Raw genomic sequence first — 13,599 nt, forward strand, 5'->3', positions numbered from 1 at the left:
TCATGCCTTAGGGGACAAATCCCCGAAGGGTTGATTCTTTACCTCTATACCCTATTTAGGTTAAAAATAAGTGTCAAGAAAATCCTTGAAGGAAAAGGGAATCAATGGAAAATTTGGGAATGGCTGTTTTTCTCAAAACCTCCTCCCTTAATCTTTTACTAGAGGTAGTAAATGGGTAAGACAGAAGATTCTGCTGTTTGCTACTTATGTAAACTTGAGTCACTCACTTGATCACTCTGAGCCTTAAATTTCTAATCTATAAAATGAGATTCAATGATCTCTATGGTTCCTTCCAGTTCTGACATTCTGCGATTTTATGCTAATATTCACAAGTTTTTCCTCCTTTCTCTTTTATGCTTACCCTTTGGAAATGAGTAGTGCATAATAATTATTAATGAGATTGTCAAAAATCAAGTCAACAAGCTTGTTTATTACGTGCTAGGCACTATGCTAAGAGTCATCGTTCCAAATATAAGCCACAAGAAAGTCTCTGACCTCAAAGAACTTAGACAACACAGAAAAGGGAGCTGAAAGGGGGTGGGAGGAGGAAATACCCATCCTCAAGAATGAGGGACATGGTAGCAAAATCCAAAGAATGAAGTATGTATTCTCTGGGCTCTTCTTCAAATTAAGAGAGGGAACTGGGGGTGGGGGTGGAGGGTGGAGAGAAAGGAAATGTAGCAATGGGAATCTGCCCACAAGGGGGAAATTCAACAGAAAAGAAGCAAAGTTGGCCATGATTTAAAGGGAATAGAGAGATCATGGGATCTCCAGAGTTAATGAGCAATGCTAATGAAATCAATCAACCAACCATTTTAAAGTACCTACTATGCGTTATACCAAAGAATTAATCATAATATCCATATAGAACCCCCAAAAGATTTAGCATTTTGTCAATCAAATGTGCAGAAAGAACACTGTGCAGGATGCTGGGGATTTGAATATGAAGAATGAAACAATCCCTGCTCTCGAGGAATATAGAGAAAGGGAACTTGGAAAGATGAACAAAAGAAGGAAGTTCCCTTTCTCTATATTCCTCGAGAGCAGGGATTGTTTCATTCTTCATATAGGCAAATCCCCAGCATTCCTGCAAAGTGAATTCTTTCTGCAGCAATTAGATTGACAGAAACTGCTAGAATCATTTCTTAAGGGGTTCTAGTAGGGAGAGTAGTGATATCTTCTACACAGCTGGCAATAGTTTAAAATGATATGCATGTTTGATTTATCATTGGTCTTCCACTTTCAAGAAATCAGATTGCATTGCCAGACATGTAGTTAACCAACTGATTAATTATTAGACCAAAATATAAATTATTGTCAAACTAGGGTTATCATTGCATCACTTGTTCAGCATGCTAAACATTTGCAATTGAGCATACCTTGACATAGCAGCCGTTGATATACACTGCATAATGTAAATGAAGGTATATCATGGTTAGAGTAATTCATGATATTGAGTCTTTAAATAAAGATACAAATTTTGCTAAAAATGACAGTTCTCTAAGCTCTTCTGTGGGAATTTAGAAAGGAATTTCCAAAAGGCACTTAAAACTTAATAAGAGGACATTAACGGATGTGATACTGGGAAAGCACAAAGGTTAAGGATTCCTAAGACGCAGTATACAAGTCCTGTTCCTGCTAGCCTATGTATAGAACGTATCTCTTTGAGCCCTAGAGGCTCAAAATGTTTAGGGCACATTTGCTGGCTCTACCCACTTTGAAGATCAGTTAGGGTAATTATCAATCCTCAACTGTCCAGAGATAGCAGAGTCGCTCTACTAAGGTTAGTATCTTTCTACTACTGCCGATCTAATATCTCCAATTCAAATCAATAAACATTTATTAAGCAGTATTTATGTACAAAACACTATGCCAAACCCTAGGGGAAACACCCTCAAAGAGTGAATCATCTGTGAAATGAAAAACAAGCTTTACAAAGGGCATAGAACAACGATTGAGTTTATTGATAAACTAGATATATGCTAGGTGTCCCAAAAGTCTTAATGCAGTTTTGAGCTTTAATAGTTTATATTATCAATAATATCAACATGGGGTAGCTAAGTGGTATAGTAGATAGAGAACTGGTCCCAGAGTCAGGAGACTCATCTTGGTAAGTTCAAATCCAGCATCAGACACTTGCTAGCTGTGTCACTCTGGGCAAAGTCATTTAACCCTGTTTGCCTCAGTTTCCTAATCTATAAAATGAACTGGAGAAGGAAATGGCAAACCACTCTAGTATCTTTGCCAAGAAAACCTGAAAAGGGGTCATGGAGAGTCAGATGTGGTGGATACAACTGAAACAACTCAAGAACAACAAATATATAAACAGAATAGGTAAGTGGCAAAGTGGAGAGAGTACCAGAACTAGAGTCAGGAAGACTCATCTTCCTGAGTTCAAATCTGGCCTCAGACACTTAGTAGCTGCGTGACCCTGAGCAAGTCACTTAACCCTGTTTGTCTCAGTTTCTTCATCTGTAAAATGAGTTAGAAAAGGAAAAGGAAAACCATTCCAATATCTTTGCCAAGAAAATCCCAAATGGAGTTACAAAGTGGTAGACATGATTAAAAACAACTGAACAAAAAAAACTTCCCATAAAACAAGGTGGAAATGTTCACAGCATGATTTAACAATGTTCCCACTTGGTTCAAGGAAGCTCTAGGATACCTTCTAGGTGAAAGGAAGTTGAATATCCACATACTCACTAAATTACAGAATAGAATTTGAAGTGGCTTCATCTAATCCAAGGATCTTTAGGCTGGAGCCCATGAACTTGTCATTAAAAAAATATTGATAAAGATTTCAGTACCATTGGTTCCCTTTGTAATTTTATATGCTTTATTTTATGCATTTAAAATATTATTCAAAGATAGGTTCCACAGGCTTCACCAGATCAAGCAAAAAAAGTTAAGAAAATATCTTTTAAATACAATCTGACCTCTCTGGGATTTACTGCTGATAAATGCAACTTTTTTTTTTTTACATACAAACTAAGGAACAGAGAAGCAAAGTGATAAATGACAGGGCTAGAGCCTTGAACTCAAGTCATCTGACTCTAAATCCATTTACCTTGCTTTAAGACTGCCATGGATGAGCATAACAAGTTATAACAGGAATATACAGCTCTAAAAGTCCAAGAGATAAATTCACAGGTACTCATCACACTGATGACCCAGCATCTAACCTAGTGTCTTACATCTGAGGTACTTAAAAATGTTTGTTGAATATAAGCAATAGTGATGAAAGAGTCAAAGACAGTTACTAAGAAAGAGACAGGCCCAAACAAAGCAAGAGAGTTGTAAGAGAATATGCTGAAGTCCAGACAGCTACGAATGTACTCATATAAAATATAGTTCTAATTAGGAAAAATTAATTAAGATTAACATGCAAGTTGCTGAAAACTCCCAAAGTAGATATAATTTACTAAAGAACCATACAAAGACAAGAATAACATTAAGCATGAGTTACCCCTATAATAAAAATGGAAAGATTTGCTTATTATTAGTGCAGAGTTTTCATGATTTATTACCCAAATGACAGGTTTTCTCAGGCTCTGGAGCTTACAAAAGCTAATGTAGAGATTATTTTTTTAAGAATGACACACAATTCCAGTACATAGTGTCAAATAGCACATACAATATGTGGGACAGAAGTAGAAAATTTTTTTTGGTTAACTTTCTGTTGAGATATGATAGGGTAGCCCATACCCTAGGAACTGAAGTGAATATTTTCCATTGTTTATATTTTAAAATGCGATAGCAATGGGTACTCCATGGGTATTCACAACAGAGAAGATAAGGAAGGCTTCAAAATGTTAAGTGTAGCCATTGTGGATTTATAGAAAGGCAAAAGTCATGCAAGATAGGCAGGTATAAATGGGTTGGGAGCATTGTCGTTGGAGAGAATAGTAATCGTGGCGGTAATAGTAACGGTGGTGTGGTGCTGGTGATGGTGGTGGTAGTAATAGCATTAATTTAGCATTTTAAGGTTCACAAAGTGCTGCACATGTATTATCTCATTTGATCTTTATAACAACCCTGGGAAGCAGATGCTATTACTGTCCCCATTTTATAGTTGAGAAAACTGAGGCAGAAGGAGGTTAAATGACTTGCCCCCTAGTCACACAGCTAGCTAGTGTCTGAGAGAGGATTTGAAATTGAGTCTTCTTGACTCCAAGTTCAGCCCCCTACTCAGTATTCCATTATACCACCTAGCTGCCCATAATATGGGGATACCTATATTAATGAGCTCATAGATCCTTAGAATATTGGAGCATGTTAATATGCATTCCTATATAAGTAATACCACAGATAGGTATTCATAGTAAACAATTTAAGAGTTTAAAAAAATCAGTTACAAAGAATTCTGGAAAGAAAGGTTAAGTATCACATAATGATTCATATTAAACATTTTATCATTTCCAACCTTACCTCAAGAGTCATATACACAGTACTGATTGCTATTTTTATTTCTCCATCTGACAGTTCCTTCAGATCCTTCAGCATTGTCTGTTCAATACTTAAACCTGTTAAAAGAAGAAAAACAGCACGCTTTTACTGTAGAGAAATTTTATAATATAACAATATTATGTTAAAATGTTAACCCTATTAACTTCAATTCATTTTTTTATCCCTAAAATAATAGGAAACATAATACCTCTCAAATACATATTTGTTTTTAGGGAATTATTAGTATCCCAAAGTCATTCTAAAGGAGACCAATGAAATGAATAAGTTTAGAGATCACTACTGTTCTTAAGACACAAATTTGAGGGCACAAATTATATCAATCGCTGATGATGCCGTAGCAAAATTACATTCTCTGATTTATTTCCAGGATGCTTTTGAATGAACCAACACTTCTAACTTCCAAAATTTTTTCATGTGAATTTTTTTCAATGTGAAGTTTATCTTGTGAGCAAACATAACAAATGATGGAATTATCCTAATTCCGTTGCTCATTCTTTCCTGGAGGATTTATAGTAGCAATTATTACAATGGCAAATAAAATGTTCCCTAATTCTAAATTTTCAGCATTGCCTAGAATTTTAGTCTGGTGGGTTTGAATGAAATCCCTAATAGAAGAAGCAGTTACTTTCTTGGTAGCAAATCCTCATCCAATGCTTTTCTTTCCTTTTTTTTTTTAAAAAAAGATAATCCATAGAAACATATGGACAAAAGTGGCTTCCATTATGTGCCTCCCTATCTCGCAACCTCAGAACTTAAATGGAATTCAGTGTCAGTAAAGTCAGTAAAGATTGTAAGCTACCTCTGATTTGAAGATTGAAAGGTCATGGGAAACTACATAACTGTCCTATTTCCCAAATAGATTATTTGTACTGTACTGATATCAACAGCAATAAAAACATCAGTTAGGTGTCAAATAGATGCTATTTCATCATTGTGTGTATTTTGTCTGTGTTAGCCCATTGAACTGCTCAGTGTTCAAGATGTCTTCCCCTAAGTCAGAGGTTCTTAATTTGGTTTGGGAGGGGCAGTATCAGTGGGCTCCTAAGGAATCTGTGGGTGGATTTCAGGAGGATCCTTGAATTTTATATATATATATATATATATATATATATATATATATATATATATATATAAATGTGTGTGTATGTGTATGTATATATGTATGTATATACATATATATATTGAAAGTTATTTTTAAATATATTTAATTTCCTTGCAATCTTAAGTATTTTATTTTACACATTTAAAACCAGAATTCTGCAAAGGGGTACCTAGGCTTCAACGATTTGTCAAAGGAGTCCATGACAAAAAAAAGTCTAAAAATCCTTACCCTAGGTCATTTTACATTTGGGAGTTATGAGTTCAGCCCTAAGGCTGCCTATCTGTTATCCCCCGCTCTCTCTATATGACCAACTCATCACACATTTCCTAAATGCATACACACACACACACACACACACACACACACACACATACACACACACATGCAAATAGGGACAAGGAGAGTGACCAGACCTGTAATTGCATTGATGTAGGGAGGTCTCCATGAGAAACTTCCTCCACCAATACAGGTTGGTCGTTTCTCTGTAACTTATAGTTTTATAGGGCTTCTTAAAGAATGGAATGGTTCAAGGATTTGCCCAGGATCTCATTACTAGTATGTGTCAGAAAACACCATGCAACCTATCCATGTGTATATTATAGAGAGTTGCTTTTTTCTTGTTCACTAAGACCCAAGTCCAATGTCTCATCACACCACGAAGGTGAAGCTGGATTCTCAAAGTCTATACCAGTGAAACCCAAGCTCTGATGACTCCACACGAATTGAAAAGGTTTCTAACAAGGGACAGGAGACGTGATGTGTCTACTGTCTGAGGATCAGCCTAGCCAAGCTCATCACCAGTTTATGAATTTTTCAGCTTTGGCATATCCCTAAGACCACCCTCAGTAGCAGAGGGGCTAGGGTCTATGGCAATCTATTTATGATCACCGAACCTTGAAGGTTATTTTTGCTGAATGAATGATGGTCTCCATCTTTCTCAGGAAATTCTGTTTATTTAAAGAAGTCTGGTAAAGTGAGCCTTTAAGCCTCTTATCAACAGAACATTTTCATCGACCCAGTCTTTTTCTTTCACTTCTTCATATCCTTCTAAAATATAATTTATTTATAAAATGCACTCCAGCTTGCAGTCAGCCCCACCCTGTTCTTAAAATAGAACCCTCTCTACAAATCAATACTGTACAATGGTGTGTCAGGGGTACACATTAGTTGAATGAATACCCAGAACATTTTCAGATATCAGTACCTGAGTACTGGCAGTAAGAGCTAACTGTACCCAGGCAGGTCACAATGATTTAAATTAAAATCACCTACAAGTATAAAAAAACAGAAGAAACACAACTTCTGAAGTAATGCAATACATTATCCCTCATACCCACACAGGAGTGGTGATGTGCTTCAATGATGTTAACACTTACTCTGAGCACTGCATTGGGTCTCTTGCAGAATGCTGATAATATCTTCTCTTGGAGGCAAATCAGGAAATTTCTCTTCTAGAATGGAAAGAATTTCTTCCTGTTTCTCTGACATCTTCTCAGATTCCATGGACATCTGATTGAAAAGAATACTCCCTGAAATGAGAAAAGACACTAGCTTTTAAACACTGATGTATGATGTGAGAGTCTATATCTTTCTGAGTCACATCAGCAGATGTGACATCCTACCCATCTCTTCTCTACCCACCCCACCCCCACTTTAAATTCAGGTTCAAGTAATTTAAAAGGTCCTTTTCAAGGTAGCAATTGAAGACCCATCCCCTGACTGAATCCTTTAAGAGCAATCTGCCAAAGTTCATTTCATTTCATGCCCATAACCATCACTACAACTTAAGCCTAAGGCTTACAATCAAGAAATTATGGGCCCAAGCACAACAGACCCAGCTAAATAATGTACATCAATTTAAAACCCCCCAAAATAAGAAGAGACAGATAGCCAGTGGAAGCAGTGTTGAATGTGAAAACAGATGACTCAGCTTTGGCGCTGTGTGATCCAGAACAAGTCAATATATTTCTCCTAACCTCTGTTCCTCATCTACAAAATGGAAGATTAAACTAGATGATCCTCAATGTCATTTCCCACTCTATCTCTATATATGAATGAATACATGTTTGAATGAATGAATGAAGCACTTACTATGTACAAAGCACTTGCTAAACACTATAAATTTAAAGAAAAAAAGAAGATAATCCCTGCTCTCAAGGAGTTCACAATCTAATGGAAAAAATACAGAGAGAGAGAAAGCTTCAGCTCCCAGTAAGATGGAAGGGTCCCATGGTCCTTAGGGGCAGCAACAAAGCAGATGGTTAATGCCTGTCCTTTAACATCATTTCTACAGATAAATTCTCATCAGTCTCTGATGTTGAACCATTTGAAAGCTGCAAGGACTTTGACATCAAAAATCTTCATTTGAGGGTCTTTAATAGATAGAGCTTTAACACCTGCAGAAATCGCAGCCAGAACGTTTTTCCATAAGGGTTGCTTCTCAGGATAATAGTTATAGGTACTATGTTTCAAGTATTCCTATTCCTAAAGCTCTTGGGTTTAGGATCATAGTCTACCTCCATAAGGGTTTAAGGGCAAAGGTGATGAAGTGGTGAGGATCTTTTAGCTGGCCTGGAATATGCTGTGTGTATATGGACCTGGTAGAGTGCGTAGAGCACAGACTCTAGAAAGTCAGGAAGAACTGGGTTGAGTCCTGACTCTAACACATTCTGGTGACCCTGGACAAGTCTCTTAGCCTATCAATGTTCTAGGCAATTTTCCAAGATGATAAACTGCAGTCAGGTACTCATCTGCATTGGTCAATGAAGTCTCCTCCTAAGGAATGAAATGAAATCACGTCTGATCCAAAATAACAAAAATAAGATTCCATTAAAATAATCACAATACAAACGCTGAACTATTCAAAGGTATTTAACTCATAAATACCACTAGAATGCAGAATTCTAAAATTCATTTCTTAGCAAAGTGCCCATTTAGATGGCATTATGATTATAACAATGAACCCCTTGCTTTGTTCCAGAGACTGGCTAAGAAAGCAGTTTATATATCCTTGTTTCATAATTTCTTAGAATCTTATGTTACAAGGTCATTTACTAAGAGACAATGCCCCTTCAAGTCATCTTCTGAATTCCACCAGACACAATCCCCAGTGGGAAGGAGAGCTGTTAAATCACTTCATAACCTCCATAGACGCTCCCTTCTGGCAACAAGAGCCAGACTAGCAGAACTGGAGAAAGTTCCTATAGAGTTAAGTCAGCAGAGGGAAAAACCGATTAAAGATGTGATTTCTTGATGTATAAATCATGAATCCCTCATTTAATCCAGGTGTCAGTCATATTGCTAAGGATGGGTTCCATGACCATCTATATCAATCAATAAACATTTATTAAGTGTCTGCTACAGCCTAAGCATGGGTGGGGGCAGGTCATAGAAAAAGAGGCTAAAGATAATCCCTATCCTCAAAGAGTTTACAGTCTAACGGGGAAACAACAAGCAATCAACTGTGTACAAATAAACTATGTACAGGATAAATAGGAAATAAAAGAGGGAAGGCACTAGCATTATAAAAAAAGTTTGGGAAAGGTTTCCTGAGATTTTAATTGGGACTTGATGGAAGCCAGGAAAGCTAGCAGGCAAAGCTGAGGAGACAGAACATTCCAGGCGTGGGAGACAGCCAAAGAAAACACCTGGAGTCTAGAGATGGAATGTGCTGCTTTGGATCAGCAAGGAGGTCAGTGTCACTGGATCAAGGGGTACATGGTAGGGAGAAGCGTGTAAGAAAATTGGAAAGATGGAGGCAGGCAGGAGCTGGGTGGGGAGGGAGAGGAGCAGAATATAAAGAACTTCAAATGCCAAACAGGATTTTCTATTTGATCCTTGAGGTCATATGGAGTCACTGGAGTTTAGCATGAATGGACCTGTCATAATTACTTTGGTAGCTGAATGAAGGAAGGGCTGGAGCAGGGGAAGAATTGTGGCAGGCACTCCCACCAACAGACTATTGCAATAATCCAGGCATTAGGTGATAAAGCCTGCACCAGAGTGATGACAGCATCAGAAGAGAGATAGCAGATAGATGTTGCAAAGGTGAAAGAAGGGTAAAAGACAGCACCTGCTGGGAAAGAGGAAGAGGAAGTAGAGAACAAAAAGAAATAAGGGAAAGAATAGAAGGGTGGAGAGAAGGAAGGTGAATTGTGATGAAACAGAAAGAACCCCTAACCAGGAGGCATAAGATTCCTTTGAACTCCTGGATCCTATTTCTCCACTAATTGTGAGAACCATATATAATTTACCTATTTTGCAAATATTGCTTCTACTTCCAATAGCATCTCTCCAATCAGGCCCCTCCTCTTCACTCATACAGCCCTCACCCCAATTTAGTCTCTCATTGTCACTCCTCTGCTCTACTGATTTGTTCTTGCCTCAAGTCCTTCCCCATTCCACTCCATGCTACATGCACTGCTGTCAAAGTGATTTTCCTAAAGTGCCAGTCTAGTATGTCATGTTAGACATGTCATACATACACCCCACTGTCTACTCAAGAAATTCTTGTGGTTCCCTCACTGTCTACTCAAGAAATTCTTGTGGTTCCCTATCACCTCTAGAATCAAATATAAAATCTTCTGTCATAAAAAGTCCTTCACAATCTGGCTTCAAGCTATCTTCCCATTGCTCCCAAACCTCCTGTTGTTGTTGAGTTGTTTCACTTGTGTCTGACTCTTCATGACCCCATTTGGGGTTTTCTTGACAGAGATACTAGAGTGGTTTGCTATTTACTTCTCCAACTTATTTTACAAATAAAAAACTGAGGCACACAAGGGTAAGTGACTTGTCCAGGATCACAAAGGTCAGAAGTGTCTGAGGTTGGATTTGAATTTGGGAAGATGAGTCTTCCTGACTCCAAGTCCAGTGCTCTATCCACTGGGTCACCAACCTCTTCAGCCCTTCTTCCTGATCCTTATAAATGATACCACATCAATTTCTTAAAAAAAAAAACAAAAAACTTTTGCACTGGCTATCCCCTATGCCTAAAATGCACTCCCTCTTCACCTCTACCTCTTGGATTGCTTAGTTTTCAGCCCTCGTCACTTTGTCCATGAAGGCTTTTGTGATTTCTTTAATTTCCAGCACCTTCCTCCACCACTGCCCCCTCAACCAAAAATTAACCTGTACTTATTATGTAAATATTCTGTATATACTTATATGTGTGCAACATCTCCTCCATTACAATGTAAATTCCTTGAGAACAAGGATTGTTTCACTTACATCTTTGTTACCCCTGTGCCTGAGACCTAGTGGGTTTAATAAATACTTTTTGATTGATCAATTTGCAAGACTGAGGTGAGACTCAAATGAGATTATGTATGTGAAAAGTACCTTGAAAAGTGAGTGCATGGCAAATAGAGGCAGGTGTTACTGGGAAAAGAAAGAGGTATCCATAAGGTGAAGACTAGTTAATGTTGCCCAACTTTGACAAAGATAATTATTTGTTTCTCTCTGGAAGCTTCTTCTGTCCTCCTTTTCCTCCACTAGGGGACTCTTAGTCCTGTCTGCTTCTTGCTTTAATCCATAAATTCTTTCTGCCCTGGGACTTGATAACTAACAATAAAAAAATGAAAATTTCCAAAGGTGAGTTTATACATCACACCTATTACACTGGCTAACCTCATAAAACAGGAAGATGATAAATGTTGGAGATGTAGGAGAGTTGGAACACTAATTCATTGTTGGTGGAACTGTGAGTTTGTCCAACCATTCTGGAGAGCAATTTGGAACTATGCTCAAAGGGCTACAAAAATGTGCATACCCTTTGACCCAGCAATATTGCTTCTGGGACTCTATCCCAAAGAGATCATAGAAATGGGAAAGGGTCCCACATGTACAAAAATATTTATAGCAGCACTCTTTGTGGTGGCCAAAAACTTGAAATCAAGGGGATGTCCATCAATTGGGGAATGGCTGAATAAATTATAGTATATGAATGTAATGGAGTACTACTGTGCTATAAGAAATGATGAACAGGAAGACTTCAGAGAGGTCTGGAAAGATTTATATGAATTGATGCTGAGTGACAAGAGCAGAATCAGGAGAACATTACACACAGTAATAGCCACAGTGTGTGAGGACTATTTCTGACAGACTTAGCCCTTCACAGCAATCAAAGACCTAAAACATTTCCAAAGAACTCAATGCAATATGCCGTCCGCATCCAGAGAAAAAGCTAAAGAATCAGAACACAGACTGAAGCAGACTATTTTCACTTTTGTTATGTTCTGTTTTGGTTTCTCCCATTTATTTTATTTCTCCAAATTAATAAGAATGTATATGTAGAACCCAAATAAGATTGCATAACATCATGGGGAGGGGGAGAGGGGGATAAATTTAAAACATACACAAACAATTGTTGAAAACTGAAAACTAATAAAAAAATAATTCTCCAAACAAAAGGTGAGTTTACAAAAACTCAAAATTTCAAAAGGTGAGTTTTGATCCCATTTGCTAATCAACATACAGTAGTTTCAGAGCAGAAAAGGATCTTAGAGGGCCTCTGGTCCAACTCTAGGTTTGAGGCTCAGGGAAAGTGATTTGCCTAGGGTCATTCCAGTAGCAAGTACGTGGTGGAGCTAGGACTCAAATATATCCCTAATCCTCTGCCTCTCAACTTGACTTTGCAGTTTGTTTTCTGCAAACTGCTGTTTGCAGAAGGCTACTTACTCATTTAAACGAGTATTTGCGCATATCTACCAATATTACACAATTACAATCTTTGATGGGGGTGGAGATTAGCATTTTTGGTAATCAGTTAGAAAACAATAGGATTGTAGATCACAGATTTCTGAAAGAGATCTTGGAGGCCTTTGAGTCTAGTCCCACATTTTATAGATGAAGAAACTGAGGCAGAGATGTTAAGTGACTTACCTGTATAGTTAATAAGTACCTGAGCCAGGCTTCCCTGATTCCAAGTCTAGTGGTCTGTTCACTATATCATGTTATCTTAAAGAAAATGGCCTAAGGAAATGGATAACAGCCTGAAGTAATGGACCTGGATTCTAATTTAGACTGTGCAGTTTGCTGTCTTTATGACCTTAAGCAAAGATGTTTCTCTTCTCTGGGACTCAGTGCCCTCATTTGAAAAAAGAGACAGTTGAACTAGATGTCTAAGTTTTCTTTCATCCTGAACTCTTAGGAATTTATTATCAAATAACTCCAGGTTAGGAAAATTCACAACTTTCCTGGTATAACACCTACACTACAGGGAACCAGGACTTTCGGGTGGGCAAAGTGCTTTACATGTACTATTTGGATGACATATTTATTAAGGAACTTCAGGCATCCCCAGTGAAATGTCATGGTATTCTTGTCATTTGAGGAAGAAGAAATATTTCACTTCCTCTTAAAAAAGGAAGCATGTGCTACATATATAACCTTCACTAAGCTATTTCCTTTATAATGTCAAGTGCTGATATAAACCAAACACATAAGTGGAAGAATAACATGTCTTTAAAGGCCTTTGATCCTCACTTTTAGAGAACAACCTACTCAAAGCCATTTTCCTGCCATTCACCAACAATTTAAGAGGCAGGACTTCCTGGTATAATTCATATCCATATTCATTGTTATTGTTCTTTATATCTCAGTAATTTTAATTGTTTTCATTTGTTTTCATACCTGTCATAGATAAGAGTCCATCTGGGCCCACATAGCCCAAAAGCTTGGAATCATTGATTAGATATTCCACACCACCTTGGGTAGTCAACTCTGAGTACAATGAAAAATATTACAGTCTCATACTCCCATTCTCCTCAATCAATTACTACATGTCAAGATCCCACAGCACAGATCAGGAAGCAAGGTAGTGCACAACACCTTGATCCCCAACAATCATCATCTTGGAATCCTTGAAAAGGTGGGTGAACTTCTAATATCAGCACCACAAATTCCAAATGGATTAGAGTTAGGACATTTCTTCTAGGAAGGGGAAAAGCTAGGCAGCCATCTTTGGAGTTGTCATATACCCACTCCAATATGGATATAAATTTGGAGACTTGCAGTTTATACTCTGTCTCTAG

General features: G+C 37.7%; 1 protein-coding gene across 10 annotated transcripts in view; it reads right to left on the minus strand.

Annotated features, from left to right (window-relative positions):
- PRUNE2 (prune homolog 2 with BCH domain) overlaps positions 1-13,599 on the minus strand; it is a 321,110-nt gene that overhangs the window by 218,231 nt on the left and 89,280 nt on the right. For all 10 annotated transcript variants that reach the window (XM_072604894.1, XM_072604886.1, XM_072604875.1 and 7 more), the window contains exons 5-6: positions 6,946-7,098; positions 4,429-4,523 (exon numbers count right to left, since the gene is read on the minus strand). In XM_072604894.1, coding sequence (XP_072460995.1) covers positions 4,429-4,523; positions 6,946-7,098 — 248 coding nt within the window. The remainder of the gene's footprint in view (positions 1-4,428; positions 4,524-6,945; positions 7,099-13,599) is intronic.

This window comes from Notamacropus eugenii, chromosome 1 (genome assembly GCF_028372415.1).
Source record: "Notamacropus eugenii isolate mMacEug1 chromosome 1, mMacEug1.pri_v2, whole genome shotgun sequence".
In the NCBI taxonomy this organism is placed as follows: domain Eukaryota; kingdom Metazoa; phylum Chordata; class Mammalia; order Diprotodontia; family Macropodidae; genus Notamacropus; species Notamacropus eugenii.